Source organism: Cyprinus carpio, chromosome A8, assembly GCF_018340385.1.
Source record: "Cyprinus carpio isolate SPL01 chromosome A8, ASM1834038v1, whole genome shotgun sequence".
Classification (NCBI taxonomy): domain Eukaryota; kingdom Metazoa; phylum Chordata; class Actinopteri; order Cypriniformes; family Cyprinidae; genus Cyprinus; species Cyprinus carpio.
The window spans coordinates 9,744,942-9,766,671 of NC_056579.1; the positions used below are offsets into that span (position 1 = coordinate 9,744,942).

General features: G+C 40.0%; 1 protein-coding gene across 1 annotated transcript in view; it reads left to right on the plus strand.

Annotated features, from left to right (window-relative positions):
- notch2 (notch receptor 2) overlaps window positions 1-21,348 on the plus strand; it is a 59,091-nt gene extending 37,743 nt beyond the window's left edge. The window contains exons 5-34 of the mRNA XM_042762035.1: window positions 224-346; window positions 482-714; window positions 940-1,096; window positions 1,257-1,442; window positions 1,559-1,672; window positions 2,811-2,924; window positions 4,930-5,163; window positions 5,698-5,808; window positions 5,932-6,124; window positions 6,410-6,555; window positions 6,650-6,763; window positions 7,678-7,797; window positions 7,962-8,114; window positions 10,663-10,891; window positions 10,970-11,171; window positions 11,436-11,589; window positions 11,698-11,882; window positions 12,025-12,157; window positions 12,248-12,490; window positions 12,599-12,711; window positions 13,544-14,061; window positions 14,319-14,669; window positions 14,772-14,914; window positions 15,013-15,217; window positions 15,571-15,661; window positions 15,752-15,905; window positions 16,008-16,330; window positions 17,532-17,679; window positions 17,805-17,902; window positions 18,011-21,348. Of these exons, the coding sequence (XP_042617969.1) occupies window positions 224-346; window positions 482-714; window positions 940-1,096; window positions 1,257-1,442; window positions 1,559-1,672; window positions 2,811-2,924; window positions 4,930-5,163; window positions 5,698-5,808; window positions 5,932-6,124; window positions 6,410-6,555; window positions 6,650-6,763; window positions 7,678-7,797; window positions 7,962-8,114; window positions 10,663-10,891; window positions 10,970-11,171; window positions 11,436-11,589; window positions 11,698-11,882; window positions 12,025-12,157; window positions 12,248-12,490; window positions 12,599-12,711; window positions 13,544-14,061; window positions 14,319-14,669; window positions 14,772-14,914; window positions 15,013-15,217; window positions 15,571-15,661; window positions 15,752-15,905; window positions 16,008-16,330; window positions 17,532-17,679; window positions 17,805-17,902; window positions 18,011-19,588 (6,866 nt within the window). The 3' untranslated portion in view covers window positions 19,589-21,348. The remainder of the gene's footprint in view (window positions 1-223; window positions 347-481; window positions 715-939; window positions 1,097-1,256; window positions 1,443-1,558; window positions 1,673-2,810; window positions 2,925-4,929; window positions 5,164-5,697; window positions 5,809-5,931; window positions 6,125-6,409; window positions 6,556-6,649; window positions 6,764-7,677; window positions 7,798-7,961; window positions 8,115-10,662; window positions 10,892-10,969; window positions 11,172-11,435; window positions 11,590-11,697; window positions 11,883-12,024; window positions 12,158-12,247; window positions 12,491-12,598; window positions 12,712-13,543; window positions 14,062-14,318; window positions 14,670-14,771; window positions 14,915-15,012; window positions 15,218-15,570; window positions 15,662-15,751; window positions 15,906-16,007; window positions 16,331-17,531; window positions 17,680-17,804; window positions 17,903-18,010) is intronic.
- The last annotated feature ends 382 nt before the right edge of the window (window positions 21,349-21,730 follow it).

Genomic DNA, 21,730 nt, shown 5'->3' on the forward strand with positions numbered 1-21,730 from the left:
AGCATTTAAAGAGTGCCATACTGACAAAACACAGCAACAGGCCAAAACTGCTCTCTCACCTCAGGCGGTGAATACGAGCCGTGAGAAATGTCTGTTTGTGCTTTAAAGTTGAGTAATTACGTTTAATAATGCCAAAGCGAGACAGAGCACCTTTGTATTACCGATACCTGGGATTGAGAGTGAGTTGTTCAGGAAATTTTCTCTCTGACTTTCCTGTAATCAGGTTTTAATGGAACAAACTGTGAGATAAATATCGATGATTGTCCGAATCACCGTTGTCAGAATGGAGCCACATGCATGGATGGAGTGAACACTTACAACTGCCAGTGCCCACCTGAATGGACTGGTATGAAAACAGCCTTATATACTCTGTGTGTTTGTTTGTGTGTGTCTGTTCCCCCTTGTTCCCTTTTCTGCTAGTGGATATGACTCACAGATACTGATTCATTAAAACTGTTGAAACTGACCCTTTCATTTCCAGGTCAGTTTTGCACCGATGATGTGGATGAATGCAGACTGCAGCCCAACGCCTGTCAGAATGGAGGCACGTGCAGTAACACACGCAACGGCTACAACTGTGTATGTGTGAATGGCTGGAGTGGCCTTGACTGCTCTGAAAACATTGATGACTGTGCAGCTGAGCCCTGCACCACTGGCTCCACTTGCATCGACCGCGTGGCTTCCTTTGTTTGCAGCTGCCCTCCTGGCAAGACTGGTCAGTATAAATAACCACATAGAAATGATTCTTGATCACTTCAGTCTTAAGTAGAAATGACTCTTAAACCAAATCTCAACAACATACACAACAAGGTTTTACAGTGAAATAATGCATCTCTAAAATAATTAGTTTTTCATTATAATTTGATTGTTCTCTGAAGTAGTGCACTATAAAACCATCTCAAATAAGTTGTAGTAAACTTAGCAATTGTTTCTATGCTCGGTTTGCTGTGTCACATTGATGATGCCTGCACCAGTAACCCATGCAAGATGGGAGCTCAATGCGATACAAACCCTGTCAATGGCAAGTTCAACTGTAACTGCCCCTCAGGGTACAAGGGCAGCACGTGTGCAGATGATATTGATGAGTGTGTCATCGGTGAGACAGTTTGCAGGAATCTCTTTCAACTCTCCTTTTCTCTGTCTGTCTGTTTCTTTGTATGTCTCTGTATTTCTCATCATCTTTCCCTACACATACATTATAGTGTTTTAGGCATTTCATATCTTTCCTAAAACTTTCTAACTCTTCGGCACATCAGGGCCAAACCCATGTGAGCACGGTGGCTCTTGTAAGAACACAGAGGGCTCATTCACCTGTAACTGTGCTCCGGGTTACACCGGTCCACGCTGTGAGCAGGACATTAATGAATGTGGCTCCAACCCCTGCCAGAATGACGCCACCTGCTTGGATCAGATAGGAGATTACAACTGCATCTGTATGCCAGGTACTTACACACACACTCACACACACACTGTAATCAGGTGCATGATGACATGGTTTTGGCTCCATGTCCTCATATTCATTTAGTGACTGTGTATGTGTGTGTGTTTTCAACCATAGGCTTTGAGGGATTGCACTGTGAGATTGACATTAATGAGTGTGCCAGCTCGCCTTGTCTCAATAACGGTAGATGTCTAGACCAGGTCAGCCGGTTTGTCTGCGAGTGTCCTCAAGGTGAGTACCATCATTGGTGCAGTGAACTTTTTTCACTTGAATAGCCCACGTTTTTCCAACACAATATTTGAAGGCCCACATATATAAGAATCATAAGATACTTCCTCTGGTATTTCTGCTGTTATTATGACAAAGCTGCCTGTTTTTTTTTTTTTTTTTTTTTATTTATAGAAACTAGTGGTGGCGATATGCTTAAATAACCATGATTCATTTTGTGAATTGAGAGGTTTGAGGAACTGCATGTTCTTTAGTAAAACAGTAGTTATTGTGGGTGAATATTTTTTATTTATTTTTTTTATCTCAGTTTATATCGTGATTGCATGTTTGTTTTAGCTTATTAGATAATCTGATAATCAGTTGGATTATTTTAATATATGTTTAATGTTATTTACACCCTAAATATTAAGGAGCACAACCATTTGGTTGTTGAAAATTAAACTTTGCCATCATGGAAATAATTTTTTTTTTTTTAAATATATTAAAATAGAAAACAGTTATTTCACAATATTACTATTTTTCTGTTTTTTGATAAAATAAATGAAGCCTTTGTGAATCTAAGTGTGCATATTCTTTCAAAAGCATTAAAAATATTACCATCATTAGCCATGTGATCTAAAGTGTGTATTACTTTAATACATTTTTAATTATTAATATTATTTATTTAAACAATAAAATAAAAGGCCCTCTAATGGGTCCCAGGCCCCCTGGTTGAGAACATCTGGCCATAACCTTTAAAAATCTGACCACAAATGGTGTGTATTACCAGTATAAACATAATTTCAGGAACTGATGGAATTAGTTTTTTGCTACCTGACCTAAAAACCCTCGGTTTCCATCTAAAAAGTTTTATAACCAGAGGAATATTAAAATGCGCAGATAAATCAACTCTCCAACTTTCAGTGTGTAAGACTTGTCACCTTCCATTGTCAATTGCGCTCGTTCCTCTTGTGTGTCCTCAATCTGGCAACCCGTGTGAGCGTTGAGTCTGAGGAGGAGGGGGGCAGGAGAAACAATATTTTGAATTTGTACTGCAATACCCATTTCAACCGCAAGCTGTCAATATTACATACTGCACCTTTAATATGTGCTTTGTTAGATACTGTGCATTGTCATGATACTGAATGTGTTTTGACCACAGGTTTCACTGGGGAAATGTGTCAAGTTGACATTGACGAGTGTGCCAGCACACCATGCCATAATGGGGCCAAGTGTCTCGACCGTCCTAATGGCTATGAGTGTGAATGTGCTGAAGGTAACATTATAAAAATCTCCATCCCACACTGTGACCGAAAACAGAGAGATAGAGAAAAGCATTAACAAAATAAATTTCTGCATAATTAACCCTCTGGAGTCTAAGGGTATTTTTGGGGCCTGGAGAAGTTTTGTCATGCCCTGACATTTGTGCTTTTTTCAGTTTCTTATAAATATCTAAATGGCTAAAGTCTAATCTCACTGTAATCAGCACAAACTAGGCTATAATAATATGTGAGCAGCATGTATGTACATGATTGTGTTTTTGAGAAAAAAAATGTTATGCGTGGTTAGTGAAAAACTAAAAATGTTAAATCACTTGAAAAAGGCAATAAAACACATACAGAAAATTGGTTCCCAGGAATTTTGAGAACTGGAGCTTGTAGATTAGAATTTTTTTTCTAAATGATGTGAAAATCATCTTGTTTACTCACTTACAGAAAACAATATATTGATTTAAATTTTCTGAGACACTTTTTGTTGGTAAAAGTCATATGCGAGTAGGCGTCAACTATCATGAATTCACACCTGAGAAGACAAAGGCCTGCATAATGAGCTGCATAATGAGCCATTCAGTCAGCTGTGTCACTGAGAGGGATGAGTTACAAGAAAGAATGTGAGGACAAAATAAATCTATATAATTTTATGTTTGTAGTTTATTTAGAATATATTTAATTATCCCACAACATAATTTAATATTCACTTGTGAGTGCAGTTAAACAGTTTATTAGGAAAAATCAAAGCTGACTTTCAAACTGAAGTTTTTTTGCATCATTACTCCAGTCACACAATCCTTCAGAAAATCCTTTTAACAATCTTATTTTCTACAAAAAAAAAAACATTTATTGTTATTATTATCATCATCATCATATATTATTATTATATATTATTATTATTATTATTATTAATGTTGAAAAGAGCTGAGAATATTTTTTTTAGGGTTTTTAGGGGGGATAAATTGAAAGAACAGCAATGATTGTTACATTTGTTACAGTTACATTTATTGTTACATTTATATTATTTACATCAAGCTTTTGAATGGTATAGTAGTGTATATTGTTATTGAAACTTCATAATATTCACTTGATTATACATTTAGTCAGGCATTATAGTTTGGGAAAAAGTCTTTGGAAAAAGTCTAACTAGTAAAATGTTAACACGTTATGTGAAAAACTAGTACAAGTATATAAATAAATAAAAAGAGACTTACTCATGAACTCTGCTGAATAAAGTGCTTCATTCCTTTTTTCTGAGGAAATCCAAATCTCAAATCCTCAACCACATCACATCTTTTTGGGGTGAATTATGTCTTATTCCTCTCATCGCGAAGCAAACAGTAAAATAATAAAAACTTGAAGAACAGTCTCGCTGCGTTGTCTTCTGTTGTGTGGGCGTATTCAAAAGCCGCTCGCTTCAGTGAAACATTTAAATCTCAAAAGCGCGCTCGGCGCGGGGGCGTGGTCGCATTAGAAGATAATGAAGGGAGACGTGAAAAACGGACATCGCGTTGTTTTCATATGGATTACTTTATCACAGAATATTTGTTTTTGGCAGCACTTGTTTAGTTTAAAAGTAGACATATCAGGCTTTCTATAGATATCTCTCTCATGTCTCTTCGTTGAGTATTCACTGAGTTACAGTTCATTTTAATGACGCATTTGTATCTGAAGATCAGCGCAGACAAAGGCTGCAGACAGCACTCTTTGTTTGTTATCTTTATTTTATAAGTGCACAAAGTTTTGTTGTTATTATGTCTGTATACAAAAAAAGGTAGACCCTTTACAGATTCGATTGATGTATTGCACTTATCTGTACGATCAAAACTGAAAGTGTAATTTAAGTTCTTTTCGGGGTTATCAGGAGAAAATACCCCAAAACGCGTATACGCGTTAATCGACTCCAGAGGGTTAAAAAATATTAGTTTTTCATTGTAAGTTATTACTAGTAGTTCTCAGAAAACTGAACTTATTGTACTAATTCCTTGTCTTAAATGCTGGTCTCTGTAGGTTTCACAGGGACATTGTGTACGGACAACATTAATGACTGTGAACCCAAACCCTGTCACCATGGTGATTGTATAGACGGAATTGCTACCTTCACATGCGAGTGTTACCCAGGTTACATGGGCCCCATCTGCAGCGAGCAGATACGCGAGTGCCAGAGTGACCCCTGCCAAAACAGAGGACGCTGTGTTGACCTGGTCAACATGTACCAATGCAACTGCCAGCCTGGCACTTCAGGCGAGTCTCACACTTGATCTTTACATCTCAAAGGCTCTTTAAGGGGTCATATACTACACCTTTGCAGCATTTAATTAAGTCTAATTATGATAACGGCAAATTTTCTTGCAGCAAAATGGTCTTAATTTAGTTTATCATGACTATTATCCACCATTTATAATTAGACTTATTTTTGTCACTTTACATTTGAGATGTCTGCGTGATCTTTATTTTTATTGGCTATTCTTTATATAAAAGTAGGTGATGTGTGAACTTTGGTGTTGAGTGTTAGAATATGTCTAAAAAGCGCATCAGACTCTTATTTGAAAAGAGTAAGAGAAATCCTGTTTTTCTCAGTTACACTGTCCAACAAACAAAGCAAAGCTTGCTACACTCCCCTGCTGGACACTTCATCTTACTACAAACACACAGAAAGAAATCATCGATCATTACTCCGACTTCTTTAGAGACCTTTCAAAGGCTGCTGTATAAATTAGACCAGATTTATTTCACCTGTGCGTACATTGACTATTTTGTCATTTGTCTTTGTTGTAGGTGTGAACTGTGAGATTAACCATGATGACTGTGCCAGTAATCCCTGCCAGCACGGGACCTGTGAGGATGGAATTAACGAGTACAAATGTGTGTGCAAACCTGGATTCACAGGTTTGTACACACATACACACACATAAATACACACATGCAGATGTGCTTCATTCATGAATCATGATCAGAACTAAATACTGTGTAAATAGTTTTATTCATTAATTACACTTTCTTTCTCCTCAGGGGAGCGATGCACTGAGGAGATAAATGAGTGCAGTTCGAACCCGTGTCTGAGTGGAGGGACATGTGTGGACAAAGTTAACGGGTTTCAGTGTTTGTGTCCAGTTGGGTCTCATGGTCCTCTGTGCCACTCAGGTGCAGACCACTGCAGCCCCATGCCCTGCCTGCATGGAGAGTGTTTTGATCAGCAGGATGGGTAGGAACAGCTTTTATCTTAAAGATAAAACTTACAACCCATTCTGTCAAAGTGACCGATACTGATTATTTGTAGCACAGCCTAATTCCATTTCCTGTTATATTCTGTAAAGAGATCAATAAGCATTATTTAATTCTATATAAGCACTATATAATTCATAACATAGCAAATGCATGTTGTATTCTTAGCATTGCTGTAAGAGGCACTATAATTTGCCTTAAACCGTTTGCTTCTATGGCCAGTTATCTTTTTCATGTCAACTACTCACATCTTCTGTCTGTGTAGGTATCTTTGTGCATGTAAGTCAGGCTGGGAAGGTAAGAACTGTGACCGAGAGAAGAATGAGTGTCAGTCCAACCCATGCCAGAATGGTGGAACTTGTAATGACCGTCTTAATGGCTACACCTGTGTGTGTGCCCGTGGATTTGCAGGTAAAGGCGTGTAATCCATTAACCTTTCTAAACAGAGTAAAAAATTGATTAATTCAGTTTCCAACTCCCTGATTTGCCCTTTTTTCTCTTTCAGGGTTCAACTGTGAGATAAACATTAATGAATGTGATTCAAACCCCTGTATGAATCAGGGAACCTGTGTGGATGGAGTCAACAGCTACATCTGCCACTGCACTCTGCCTTACACAGGTGATACAAAGATTTACAGTTTGCAGTTTTTTACAATGATTTTAATTACAGAATCAGCACTTTTATTGTCAAATTTAATAAGTTTAATTAGAATATTTCAGTCCCAAACCTTAATAATAATATTATAATTATTTACACTACTGTTCAAAGTTTGAGTCGTAAGATATTTTAATGTTTCTGAAAGACAAAAAAAACAGTAATACAGTAAATTATTATTACAATTTAAAAGAACTGTTTTAAAATAAAAAGTTATCTGTTTTAATATATTTTAAAATGTAATTTATTCCTATGATGGCAAAGCAGAATCAACTTCATCCAGTGTCTGCACGGTTTCTTACCAGAAGTTATGAATGAAAACACTGTCTTCATACTAAACCAGAATGAATAGTAAACTAGAACACAAGTGCTTGTCAATGCTGCCATCTATGGCCCTGTCCCAAATGGCACCCTAAACCCTCACGGTCTTCCTTTCGTCACTTTCGTGACATAATGCCATTTTGACTGTCGGGTAGAAGTCGCTATTTAGAGACTCGGTTAGAGAAGGGCACATAAGTGCTCATGAGTACCCTTTTGAACGCTAAAATGACAAATAGGACACCCTGCGATCTCATGGACTTAACGGACACGCACACACGGCGGCCATTGTAAGTCCACAAGACCGAAAGTGCACATGAAGTGTTCAATTTCGGACAGGGCCTATTGATGTTGCGGTCTCAAGTAGATTGTTGTTGCTCCGTCTCTTCCTTTTCTTTTTCGGCTGTGAAAAGATGGCCCGGGTCAGTGTTGCCACCTTGTGGACAAACTAATTAGTGCAAAAACAATTCAAGGCATATGTGCGAAGATGATTGGTGCCGCTAATTGAATAGCCCTGCTCTAAAATGTATCCACAACTGACTGTATTGCTTGGTTCTCAGGGAGACACTGTGAGGATAAGTTAGTCCCCTGTGATTCTCAGCCTTGTAAGAGACGAGGGGTCTGTCAGCCATCCCTGGATTACACCAGCTACACCTGCCTGTGCCACAGCGGTTGGGAAGGTTAGTGCATTGAGTCTCTGTGTGGGTGTGTTTTTATTCCTTAAGAATATCTTTGATATTGAATCAACCACATACAACACTTTTTCTTTGATCACATGACATCCCCAGTAGTAGATTTAATTTATGAAACATTTCAAGAGTGTTTGTCTGATGTGTGTGTTTAGGAGCTCAGTGCACAGAGGATGTAGATGAGTGCAAGAAAAACCCGTGTCAGAATGGAGGTCATTGTTGGAACACAGTGGGCAGCTACCGATGCGAGTGTCAACCTGGATACAGTGGGGTCAACTGCCAAACTAACATCGATGACTGCAGCTCCAGTATGTGCCATTCCCACACAGACTCATTCACATGTTGTGGATAAGTCAAGTCAAGTCACCTTTATTTATATAGCGCTTTAAACAAAAAAGATTGTGTCAAAGCAACTGAACAACATTAATTAGGAAAACAGTGTGTCAATAATGCAAAATGACAGTTTAAAGGCTGTTCATCATTGAATTCAGTGATGTCATCTTGCAGCTCAGTTCAGTTTAAATAGTATCTGTGCAATAATTTGCAATCAAGTCAACGATATCGCTGTAAATGAAGTGTCCCCAACTAAGCAAGCCAGAGGGGACAGCGGCAAGGAACCAAAACTCCATCGGTGACAGAATGGAGAAAAAACCTTGGGAGAAACCAGGCTCAGTCGAGGGGCCAGTTCTCCTCTGACCAGACGAAACCAGCAGTACAATTCCAGGCTGCAGCAAAGTCAGATTGTGCAGAAGAATATTCTGTTTCCTGTGGTCTTGTCCCGGTGGTCGTCTGAGACAAGGTCTTTACAGGGGATCTGTCTCTGGGGCTCTAGTTGCCCTGGTCTCCGCTGTCTTTCAGGGCTGTAGAGGTCTTTTCTAGGTGCTGATCCACCATCTGGGCTGGATACATACTGAATCCGGGGGACTGCAGTGACCCTCTGACTTGGATACAGACTGGATCTGGTGGCTACGGTGACCTTGGAATAAGAGAGAAACAGACTAATATTAGTGTAGATGCCATTCTTCTAACGATGTAGCAAGTACATCGGGTGTTATGGGAAGTGTTCCTGGTTCCGGTTTACCTAATTAATGCAGCCTAAAAATCCTTTAACGGATTAGGATATTAGAAGTGTATTAGTATGTTATGTGTAAGCCAGGTTAAAGAGATGGGTCTTTAATCTAGATTTAAACTGCAAGAGTGTGTCTGCCTCCCGAACAATGTTAGGTAGGTTATTCCAGAGTTTGGGCACTAAGTAGGAGAAGGGTCTGCTGCCCGCAGTTGACTTTGATATTCTAGGTATTATCAAATTGCCAGGGTTTTGAGAACGCAGCGGACGTGGAGGACTATAATGTAACAAGAGCTCGTTCAAATACTGAGGTGCTAAACCATTCAGGGCTTTATAAGTAATAAGCAAGATTTTAAAATCTATACGATGTTTGATAGGGAGCCAGTGCAGTGTTAACAGGACTGGGCTGATATGTTCATACTTCCTGGTTCTAGTAAGAACTCTAGCTGCTGCATTTTGGATTAACTGGAGTATGTTTACTAAGCGTGCAGAACAACCACCCAATAGAGCATTACAATAGTCTAACCTTGAGGTCATAAACGCATTGATTGACATTTCTGCATTTGACATTGAGAGCATAGGCCGTAATTTAGATATATTTTTGAGATGGAAAAATGCAGTTTTACAAATGCTAGAAACGTGGCTTTCTAAGGAAAGTTTGCTATCAAATAGCACACCTAGGTTCCTAACTGATGACGAAGAATTGACAGAGCAGCCATCAAATCTTAGACAGCGTTCTAGGTCATTACATGAAGAGCTTTTAGGTCCTATAATTAACACCTCTGTTTTTTCGGAATTTAGCAGTAAGAAATTACTCGTCATCCAGTTTTTTATATCGACTGTGCATTCCGTTAGTTTTTCAAATTGGTATGTTTCGCCGCGCCGCGAAGAAATATAGAGCTGAGTATCATCAGCATAACAGTGAAAGCTAACACAGTGTTTCCTGATGATATTTCCCAAGGGTAACATGTAAAGCGTGAAGAGTAACGGCCCTAGTACTGAGCCTTGAGGTACTCCGTACTGCACTTGTGAACGATATGATACCTCTTCATTCACTGCTACGAATTGATGGCGGTCATATAAGTATGATTTAAACCATGCTAATGCACTTCCATTAATGCTAACAAAGTGTTCTAGTCTATGCAAAAGAATAGTGTGGTCAATAGTGTCGAACGCAGCACTAAGATCCAATAGCACTAATAGAGAGATACAACCACGATCAGATGATAAGAGCAGGTCATTTGTAACTCTAAGGAGAGCAGTCTCAGTACTATGATATGGTCTAAATCCTGACTGGAAATAATAACAGCCAGTTTGAAGGTTTTGGGGACATATCCTAATAACAATGAGGAATTAATAATAGTGACAAACAGTCAACACATCCTTGTGTTACCATCCTCTGTTTGAAGGAGAGCAGTGTAGCCTCGCGGTCAGAGATCAACTAAATGACTAAATAAAATAAAGTTTTACATCAGGTTTTTAAAACATGGTTTGATCCCAAGTAGTATATAAATTATATATATATATGTGTATATATATATATATATATATATATATATATATATATTATATATATATATATATATATATATATATATATATATATATATATATAAATAAATTTAGATCAAACATATAAAATATAAAACAAATTTACAAATTACTTTGCTCAACATATTTACCGTTGACAATGCTAAAAATTACAATTTTCATTTTGTCTCATTTGTGGCCCAGTAGTGGTTTTTGGACACCAGACACGTAGTCATTTAAATGTTTGGTCTCTTCTCCAGATCCATGTCGTAATGGTGGTACGTGTGTTGATAAAGTGGGTCGGTTCTTGTGCGAGTGCAGAGCTGGTTTCTATGGCGAGCGCTGTGAGGAGGAGGTGGACGAGTGCGCTAGCAATCCCTGCTGGAATGGAGGTCGCTGCACTGACTACGTGAACAGCTACACATGCCAGTGCCCGCCTGGCTATGACGGCATCAGCTGTGAACGTGATATCCCAGATTGCACTGAGACGTAGGTTTTCCATATAAATTATACAGGCATTGTTGTATTTCACTGTATCATATTTATGTTTATTCATTCACTCCATAGCTCTTGTCTCAACAATGGAACATGTGTGGATGGAATAAACCGTTTCACCTGCCGCTGTCGGCATGGTTTTTCGGGGCAGTTCTGTCAGTTTGAACTGAACGAGTGTGACTCTCATCCCTGTAAAAATGGTGGCACCTGCATAGATGGCCTGGGGACCTTCCACTGCACCTGCCCACTGATGTATAATGGAAAAACCTGCGAGGTAAAAACTATCCATTCAGTCTTAGATTTTACAGCCACATGGTTTGTTGTTCCTCAATGATTAGATGTTGAGTTAAGCCTATAATCTGGACTTCCTGCTAATTAATTGCCATTAAAACATGAAATATTCTTTCAACTCAGCTAATACATACTAGACACTCAGTTGGAGTAATAAAATAATTATTTTCATGTGTTGAAATTTGATTTCAAGTAAGCAATTGTTCTGTGATACAGTTGGTTGATTAATTTCCCTGACATTCTGCAGTCAATGGTGAACCTGTGCAGTAAAATTGAGTGTAAAAATGGAGGTACGTGCATCCAGAAGGAGATGGATTGGAGATGCAGCTGTCAGCATGGCTCGACAGGCCTGTACTGTGACATCCCCAATATGTCCTGCCAGGCTGTTGCCAAAAACAAGGGTGAGACAGTAGACAAACTGACTAACTGTTTTGGAATGCAGCGAAATGTAATAAAGATTAAGCTGTAGGTTTGATTGAATTCTTAATGTAACTTCTGATATGCTCCAGGTGTGGTGGTGGACATGGTGTGTAAGCACGCAGGGCAGTGTATCAACAAAGACAACACACACCAGTGTATGTGTCAGAGAGGTTATACGGGGAGTTACTGTGACCACGAGGTGGATGAATGTCTCTCCAACCCCTGTAGAAATGGAGGGACCTGTGTGGACTACCAGGGTGGATATGACTGCAAGGTACAACTGATCCCACTTTGTTTTGTTTCAAAAACAAATCTCACCAACCCTAAACTTTTAAACAATATTGTATATAGAAATAATATACAATAGAGGAATCTATTTATCTTCTAATATCTAAACCTCTCGCCTTCTCTATTAGTGTAAAGCAGGTTATCAGGGCGTAAATTGTGAATATGATGTTGACGAGTGCCAGTCGAATCCCTGTCGCAATGGAGGCACCTGCATTGATCTGACCAACCGCTTCTCCTGTGCATGTCCTCCTGGCACCAAAGGTATGACTGATTCTTTATGCATTATGTTTAATGGTCAGATGTTACGCTGATATCTAAATGTCCCCTGACCACCTCTTCTCTGTTGTGCAGGTTTGCAGTGTGAGGTGGATGTGAATGAATGTGCCCCAGAGTTCGGTGTACGCTGTAAGAATGGTGGCCAATGTGTGGATGGTGTGGGGCGGTACACATGCTCCTGCCCTCCTGGTTTTACTGGAGAGCATTGTGAGGGAGATGTGAACGAGTGTCTTTCTGGACCTTGCCATCCATCTGGCACCATTGACTGTGTGCCGCTCACCAATAACTATCAGTGCCGCTGTCGTCTCGGTTATACTGGTGAGGTCATATTTTAGAATAATAGAATATCATACTTGCTATTTTAATTTGGTTCAAATGAACTATATTCTTTTCTTATGCAATTTTGTGCTCTTTGTCCCCCTGTAGGGCAACACTGTGAGTTAATGGTAGATCTGTGCCAGTCCAAGCCATGCCACAACAGTGGCAGATGTGCAATGAACACAAGTTCATTACATGGATACACCTGTACCTGCCAACCTGTAAGTGCAGTATTAGGATTTATATGTGTGTACACAACCGTTCAAATGTGCGGGTTTTAAGGTTTTTAAGTCTCTTATTTGATCAAACAGTAAAACCAGTAAAAATTTGAAACAAGCAAACAAAAAATTAAAATAGCTGTTATTTTTTAAAATGTAATTTATTCTCGTGAAGACATAGCAGAAATTTCAGCATCATTACTCCAGTCTTTAGTGTCACATGATCCTTCAGAAATCATTCTAATAGGCTGTTTTGATGCTCAAGAAACATTTCTCATTATCAATGTTGAAAACAGTTATGCTGCTTAATATTCAGGATTCTTTGATAAAACAGCATTTATTTGAAATAGAAGTCTTATTGACCTCAAACTTTTGAATGGTAGTGTGTATGTGTGTGTGTGTGCAAGCAATTACATTTTTGCTGTACTGTAAAGCATTCCCTAATTTTGGTAAATACATAAAGCCTTTATCGAATATTCACTAACTGTTTTAACTGTTTTACTATTTTAATGACTAATATGTCTCTTACTGTGCTTTCCGACATTTCTCTTTCAACCTTTAATGGCTGCGTTAGCTTTGCTTTATTCTGTTTTGCTTTGAGTGAAAATGTTTCCTTTTCTCAAGGCTGCTTATTTCTCTCCTTATTCTCATGCTTGCACTAAAGACTGAAGCTGCATAAATCAGGTATGAAGTGATACTCTGATTCCCTCTTAACTCGTCTTTCACTCTTCTTTCACTCACTGCTGCTGACTTACTAGCCCCCAGTCATTTCGTTGTAAGGTTGCGCCATGATTTCGGTTTATTTTTTCTAATGACCTCTGTGTGGCGCTTTCAGGGTTACACTGGTTTCAACTGTGGTGATTTTGAGATCTTCTCCTGTGCCAGTTTGCACTGTCAAAATGGTGGACAGTGTGTGGAGATTAAGGGTCGCCCGCAGTGCCGCTGCCCAATTGGTTTTACGGGACCCCACTGTGAGAGCATCACAAACCGCTGCATGTGTCAAAATGGTGGCACCTGTATACCAGATGATTCCAGCAAGTTCAGCTGCCGGTGTCCACCTGGCTTCAGTGGGCCGACCTGTCAAACGTATAGACCTTCCTGCCCATATTTGGAGTGCAAACTGCGGGCAGGAGACAAAGTATGTGACCCGCAATGTAAGAACCCAGAATGTGAGTGGGATGGAGGCGACTGTACGCTACACTGGGACAAGCCCTGGAAGAACTGCACAGCCTCGGTACCCTGCTGGGACTTATTCCATAATGGCCACTGTGACCCAGAATGTGACAATGCAGGCTGCCTCTTTGACAGGTTTGAATGCCACAAAGGTTCATCGGCGGGCCCAACCACTTGCAAGTATGTGTCCCATTGTATTTCTCACACTCTAGAGGATCACTGCTCTTCTTTGAGAAACTTGCAAAGATAATGCCTGACAAATATTTTTCCTAAAAAGATGTATATAACAGTTTTTACTGTATTTTGATCAAATAAATTCGGACATGTTTAGCATAGACTTAAAAAAAAAAAAAACTTAGTGCAAATACATATATATTTACATTATATTTCCATTTTATATATAATAATAAATATTTATTATCCTAATTTCTCCTTAGATATGACAGATACTGTGCAGATCATTATGCCAATGGTCATTGTAATCAGGGCTGCAACACAGAAGCATGTGGCTGGGATGGTCTGGACTGTGCCACAGATACTCCTCCCAAGCTGGCTGAAGGTACGCTGGTTATCGTGGTGCTGCTGCAGCCCGAGGAGCTTTTGGGTGACCTTAAGGGTTTCCTGCGCTCTTTGGGGACACTCCTGCACACCAACCTGCGACTTAAGCTGGATGAGCATAAGAGACCTATGGTGTACCCATACTATAGAAATAAGGAAGATGAAATTCAAAACAATATTGCCACTATGAAGCAACGTGGAAAACGAGAGCTGGAGAAGGAGGTTATTGGGTATGTTCCTCACCCAAAAATGTACATTTTGCTATTTACCTTCATGTTATTGTGTTTGTATAAATTAACATGGTTTGGGGTATCTCCTTAATATATCTGTAGATCAAAGGTTCATCTCGAGATTGACAATCAGCAGTGTTCTCAGCACTCAGACGAATGCATCTCCAGTGCAGACCAGGCTGCAGCATTCATAGCCGCCGAGTCCCTGGTATCGGAGCTGACGTATCCCCTCTACTCTGTGGGCAGTAAGTGAGCTACCAAAACAGGGTCATAGCAAATGAAATTGTAGTTTTCTCTGTGTTGTTCTCTCTGTATAAACTTTAACCATCCTCTTCCACCTCAGGTGATAAAGATCCAGTTCCCCCCATGCCTCCTCTCCTGTACCTGGTTGCCGTGGCTGCAGCTATCATCGTGCTGATTTTGTTGCTGGGTGTTTTGGCTGCCAAGCGCAAACGCAAGCATGGGACTTTATGGCTTCCTGATGGCTTTCTGGCAAAGAAAGACTGCAAGCGGAGGGAGCCAGTGGGACAGGATGATTTTGGCATGAAGTAAGTGTGCACCTTACTCCACAATGTTCTCAAGATATTTGCTGCCTTTAAGTTGCCATGGGAAGTTCCTGATTAATAAGTTGGAATGATGTGACAGTGTGCTTTCAACTGATATTGTATATATTATATATATTATACATTTAACATATTATAGACTTTTTATTATTTAAAATGTGTGAGTGGACAATTTCATATTTCTTATTTTTTAGCACTTGTGTGATAAAATGATTATACAGTATGATGCTTTAAAAGCAACAACAGCCAGACTCTTTTTTACATGCTTCTGTTAACCTGTTGATTTCAGGTGGCATCTTAAGTCAATCCTTCTTCCTTTATCCTCCCCCTTTTTTCAGGAGCATGCAAAAGCCACAGGATGGAGGGCTGATGGATGGCAGTTCTACCCATCATTGGTCAGAGGAGGATCATCTAACTATAAAACCTAGGGTAAGAGATGGTACCTCCACAGCCCTGAAGATGACAGTAACAGATCCCTTTGTTTATGATCAATCTGAATGGACCCCTTCAACCTCACAGATGGAGGATAAGCCATTGCTTCCTGTCGGAGTGGATGGAGGAGTGGACAGGAGAGAGTGGACCCTGCAGCATCACAAAGCCGCTGACATCACACTCACTCCCCCTCAAGCGGACATAGACATGGACAGCCTGGATGTCAATGTTAAAGGACCAGGTTAATTGACAGATTCTTTCTTACAATCTGAGTAGATGAGGAAAGAAGATTTTTGCCCTTTTATAAGTTTGACTTACTCTGTATTCTCTTTCATGCTTATAGATGGTTTCACCCCTCTCATGCTGGCATCTCTACGAACTGGCAGCAGCCCCGATTGTGGCAGCATGCTGGGAGATGAGGAGGAGGAAAGTGGAGCTGACGAGCCTGACACAAACGTCATAACCGACTTAATTGGCCAGGGTGCGTCACTCAATTCCCAGACAGATCGCACTGGAGAGACTGCCCTTCACCTCGCTGCACGATACGCCCGAGCTGATGCCGCCAAGAGACTGCTGGATGCTGGTGCTGATGCCAATGCTCATGATAACATGGGCCGCACCCCTCTACATGCGGCTGTGGCGGCAGACGCCCAAGGAGTCTTCCAGGTAAGGGCATATGCTTTCACTCATATGACTGCTTAGCCTAACTTCATAATATATTGTTCATATATCATAATATATTGTTATCCACCAATTTTTTTAAGAATATTATCATGTAATTGTTTTTTGTTATTTGATATTTGTGTTTTTAGCTGTTCTGGTACCTACTTTGGCTGCATTTACACTGCAAGTCTTAATGCACAGATCCGATCTTTCGACCATATCCAATTTTTTTGACCCATCTGTTGATATTCACTTCAGACACGACAGACCCGATATCTGGGTTTACATAATTCCCACCCAAAATGATAGTCAGTGATTGCTTTACTATGCACATGGTAGACCCTCGGGTTTTGAATGGCTGCGCTATTAAAATTATTTATATAATGCACGTCAAGTGGCCATTATTATTTGCCAGCATGGACAACAACTGTCATAGATGTTTTGCAGCACAAAATGTGACTAAACGGATAAATGGAAAATAACGGTCATTTTTTTGTATTTAATTAATAATTGTATTTATAAAACTCACAAGGGCAGGGGTTGAAAATTGCTCCTGAATGTGCAATTTCTTACCTAGCCTATATAAAGTTTCCATCTAAATAAAATGCGTGTGCATGCACATCTGGCAAGCATGTCACCCTCGCATTAGGAGTTCTGTGGGGATTCGGATATGTGTGTTAAGATTTAGGTCGGATGTCCAGAAAAATCCAGATTTGGAAGTGGCTCAGATCGGATGCGAAAATATCGGATCTTGTGCAGATTTTTGTGTTTACATGTGTGCAACAAATTCCGATCTGTCAGATGTGAGCAAAAAATCTGATTTTTTGTGCCAGTGGAAATGCAGCCTTTGTTATTTTTTGATAGGAACTCATGGTTATTTTCTGAATATCTTTTCTGCAGGCAGTTCTTATGCAATTTGGAAAAATTTTCATATATATATATATATATATATATATATATATATATATATATATATATATATATATATATATATAATATATATATATATATATATATATACACACACACACACACACACGCACACACACACACACGCATACACACACATGCATACATACATAGATACCGTACTTTGCAGATATAAATTTTTATTTTCTCTCTCTATTCATGGTTTGTGAAGAATGTTTTCTGATTTTTTGTTTGCACATACCAATCATTACTGTTATGTGTTTTTGAACTCCAGATTCTCATCCGTAACCGTGCCACGGATCTTGATGCCCGTATGAATGACGGCACCACACCACTCATCTTGGCAGCCAGACTGGCAGTGGAGGGCATGGTGGAGGAGCTGGTGCACTGCCATGCAGATGTAAATGCTGTGGATGACCATGGTAAGATGAAAACCCATATGAACATGCATCAAAGAAAATAACTTTGTTGATAAATGGAAAGGAAATAAATTTCAGAAATAAAAAGGACACCCTGTTTAATCTCATCACTCTCATCTCATCCTCAGGCAAGTCGGCTTTGCACTGGGCCGCTGCTGTTAATAATGTAGACGCCACTCTAGTGCTACTGAAGAATGGAGCCAATCGGGACATGCAGGACAACAAGGTACTCATTCATGTCTATTTGTTTATGTGTATGTTAAATTACTTTTTGAGTACACAGTTGTTTTGTGTGTCAGCCAAACACTTAAGATTGTTTTGTTCTGTGATGTAGGAGGAGACCCCCTTGTTCCTGGCTGCCAGGGAAGGCAGCTTTGAAGCGGCCCAAGTCCTCCTAGATCATTATTCAAATCGTGATATCACAGACCACCTAGATCGCCTGCCTCGTGATACTGCACAAGAACGAATGCATCATGACATTGTGCGTCTGCTGGACCAGTACAACCTGGTGCACAGCCCACACTCTGGGCCTAACCACGTGGGCAATGGCGGGGGACACTCCTCCATGGTCTGTGGGACAAATGGCACAGGATTCATGATTGGCATGCGTCCAGGACCACAGGGCAAAAAGAATCGCCGAGCAGGAGGTAAAGCAAACACTGTTGCAGCCGGGACAGCTAAAGATCTAAAAGAAATTAAGGCGAAAAGGCGGAAGAAGCCGGCTGGAGGGGAGGGGCCAAATGTGGTGGCGGTGGCTGGAGCCAGCGGAAATGTTACCAAAGCAGCTGGCGGTCTCTCAGAGAGCTCGGTCACCATGTCACCTGTGGATTCACTGGAGTCTCCGCACTCGTACGCTGGAGAGGCAGTGGCCACCTCCAGCAAGGCAAATTCTCCCCCTCTGCTCAGCAGCCCATCTGTGAGGCCCATGCTCCCTTCTGTGAGTCACATGTTGGGCCAGCAGCAAAGCTGGGTGGGTCTGGCCAAACACAGCTACAATGGTCACATGTTTGGCCTCATGCCGCCCCACCAGATGAGCGTGGGCCACACCAGCATGCAGCAGCACCACAGCCCGGGCATGCTCACCCCTATGAACGTCACCATGAGCCGTGAACAGCTGCCGCCCATTGTCACCTTCCAAATGATGGCAGCAGGCAACAGGCAGAGCCTCCTCAAACAAGCGCAGCAAGGGCAGATGCAGGCACAGGGGCAAAATCAGGCACAAAGTCAGCACCTGCACTGTAATCAGAGTATGATGTACCCCATGCCTGATGTTGGAATGCAGCACGGCCTGTCACATACCCATCCTCACCCCCACGGTCACAACCACACACTCCCTCATGTGCTGCCTGAGAGCCAAGCACGGCAAGTAGCATCCTATCAGCCACGCCAGAGCCCCGTGGATAAATATCCCACCCCACCTTCCCAGCACAGCTACCCCCCTACCGGCTCCGAGGGAACCACCCCTGGTCATCCCGCACACAACCCCAGCGAACACCCCTACCTCACCCCCTCTCCCGAATCGCCCGACCCCTGGTCCTCCTCGTCACCCCACTCCAACTCAGACTGGTCCGATGTCACCACAAGTCCCACCCCTCTAGGAAATCTCACACAGTGCCCCCTTCCCGCCACACACACATTCCTGAACAAGCCCAGCTGCAGCCCCCGTCACAGGCCGCGCAGCCGACACAGTCCCAGCAGTCACAGCGCAGCAGTGTGTATGCGTAGGAACTTGACCTTTGAGAGTTTAATTGCACGGCTGTTTTTATCTCTCTCTTCAGCTGCCAGGAGAGAGGCCATTTATCCTTTCTCCACCCTTCATGTCTTTATTATGCTCTGCATGTTGACTTTGAAGTTTTCATATCGTAAATTCCCGTCAGCCTGGATATTTCATCGGACAGAATCCCCGGACTAAACAGAGAAACTGCTTTAACATCTCGGGAATCCTGTTAACGACATCTACGATCTAAGGCACTGTTACCTATGGACAATCACAGTGCCAAACTAACGAGTCTCGATTGTGGTTACTGTAAATTTATTTCAAGTTTTATTCAAAGCTTTTAAAATTTGAAGGAAATTTTCTCATTTAATCTGCCGTCTTTCTTTGATCATTTTTATTAATATTAATTGAAAAGTCAGATATGCTTAGTTGGTACCAACCTTAAAGAGATAGTTTACACGAAAATGAAAGTTATGGCATCATTTACTCACTCTTATGTTGTTTCAAACCTGTATGACTTTCTTCTGTGGAGTTCAAAAGGAGATATTTTTTAAAAATGTCATTTTTTTTTCCCATACAAAAAAGTCAGAGTAGTTTAAGGTTGTTTTGTACCCCATTGACTTTTTTTGTAGTGATTAAATATTTCTTAAATGAATTGGTGGTACTTTTTTTTGCGATTGGTAGCATGATTGTGCTACACATACATCTCATTCATTCATGTGTGGTTCAGAGCTAAACTGTGGTGTAAATAGTTAAATGTTACATTTTTATGTATTTCCATTTAGTCTGTTATGGTTTATCCTCTGCCTTGCCAATGTTTAAAAGAGGTAAAAGGAGGTGTGTAAATATGAATGGGTTCCACTTGGTTTCTTTTAAAAAGGTATGCAGTATTCAGTGGCCGCACAAAAACGACAGAGGTTTGAAGAGGAATTCCAGCTGCCATCATCAAGCCACATGAGCCTTTCGGAAAAGGAAACATTGAGACATATAATATAGTGCCTTTTATAACATATTTGTAACCACTGTTACTATTTTATTTGATTTTTTCTGCTTTTTTGTGTTACTGTATATTAATATTCTGAGCATGGTTCTGAAGTATATTTTATTTACATGAGTTTTAAATACCTGTCATGTATTTTCTTCATCCTAATTACAATCAGCCTGTCTGTGCAACCGTTTGAATCACTTGGTAATTCAGAAATCATACTTTATGCATACTTTTTGTGCTGTTTCTCTTTTTCTGTTTTGTGTTTTTGAGCAAAGCTTTATAAAAACTGATTAGTACAATCACATTTTTTAAATGTGTTTTGCACAATAAAGCCCCTGGGTCTCTTAAATGCCAAATAAACACTCATAATAGTTTTTAGAAATGCATGCCTATTTTAGCCAGAGTGATGATGAAATACTGTCGAAGGTCTTATGAACGTCCGTTATGCTGTATTTGTGCAGGTGGGTGGATCAGTGATATTGTGTGTGCTCAAGGTCAATATTAAGAGTCTGCTTATGCAAATAGAAACCTTTATGTTCTATAGACTCCATATGGCATGTTCTTTTTGGTAACAGTTGATATCCTGTAGCACTTAAGGGCCCTTCAACAGAATGATCTTTAGTGTACTAAAATCTGAGGAATTTAATGGGTGTTAGTCCACCAAATTAAGATCAAAGCAAAGCTTTTGGAGCATTGTATTTTCAACCAAATGTTATGCAAGGCTATTTTTATATGTGCTGTATATAATTTGTTTTTTTTTTTTATGCCTATTGTACTTTCCTTAACTTTCACCAAATATATGCATACAGTATGCTATAATGAAGTAAATGTTTCATCTTAGTTTTTTGTAGATTACAATTTGTGACTCAAAGAAGAAGAAAAAAAACTGTGTATTGGAAATAATGCAAGACAATTGATGATTAAAATAGAGATGAAACACAAATAAAGGAAAACCTTTACAAATGGATCTGGCTAAATGTCTGAGTCTCTTTTTGTTGCTGGTACACTAAAAAACAGAATCTACACTGAAAAAAGTTATTTAGGCAAAGTTATTTGTTTTTCATTGGCTCAAGTTAAAAAATATAGATGTGGATCATTACCCTAAATTTTTTAATTGGATGAATGAAACACTTTTTTCAGTCTGTCTATCTATCTATCTATCTATCTATCTATCTATCTATCTATCTATCTATCTATCTATCTATCTATCTATCTATCTATCTATCTATCTATCTATCTGTCTGAATTTTATATATTTATTAGATTGATTTATACTAATGTGTCACAATTGCCCACTACTTGCAAACGGTATTTAATAACAATGATCGAAAACGAAGACTAATATCATA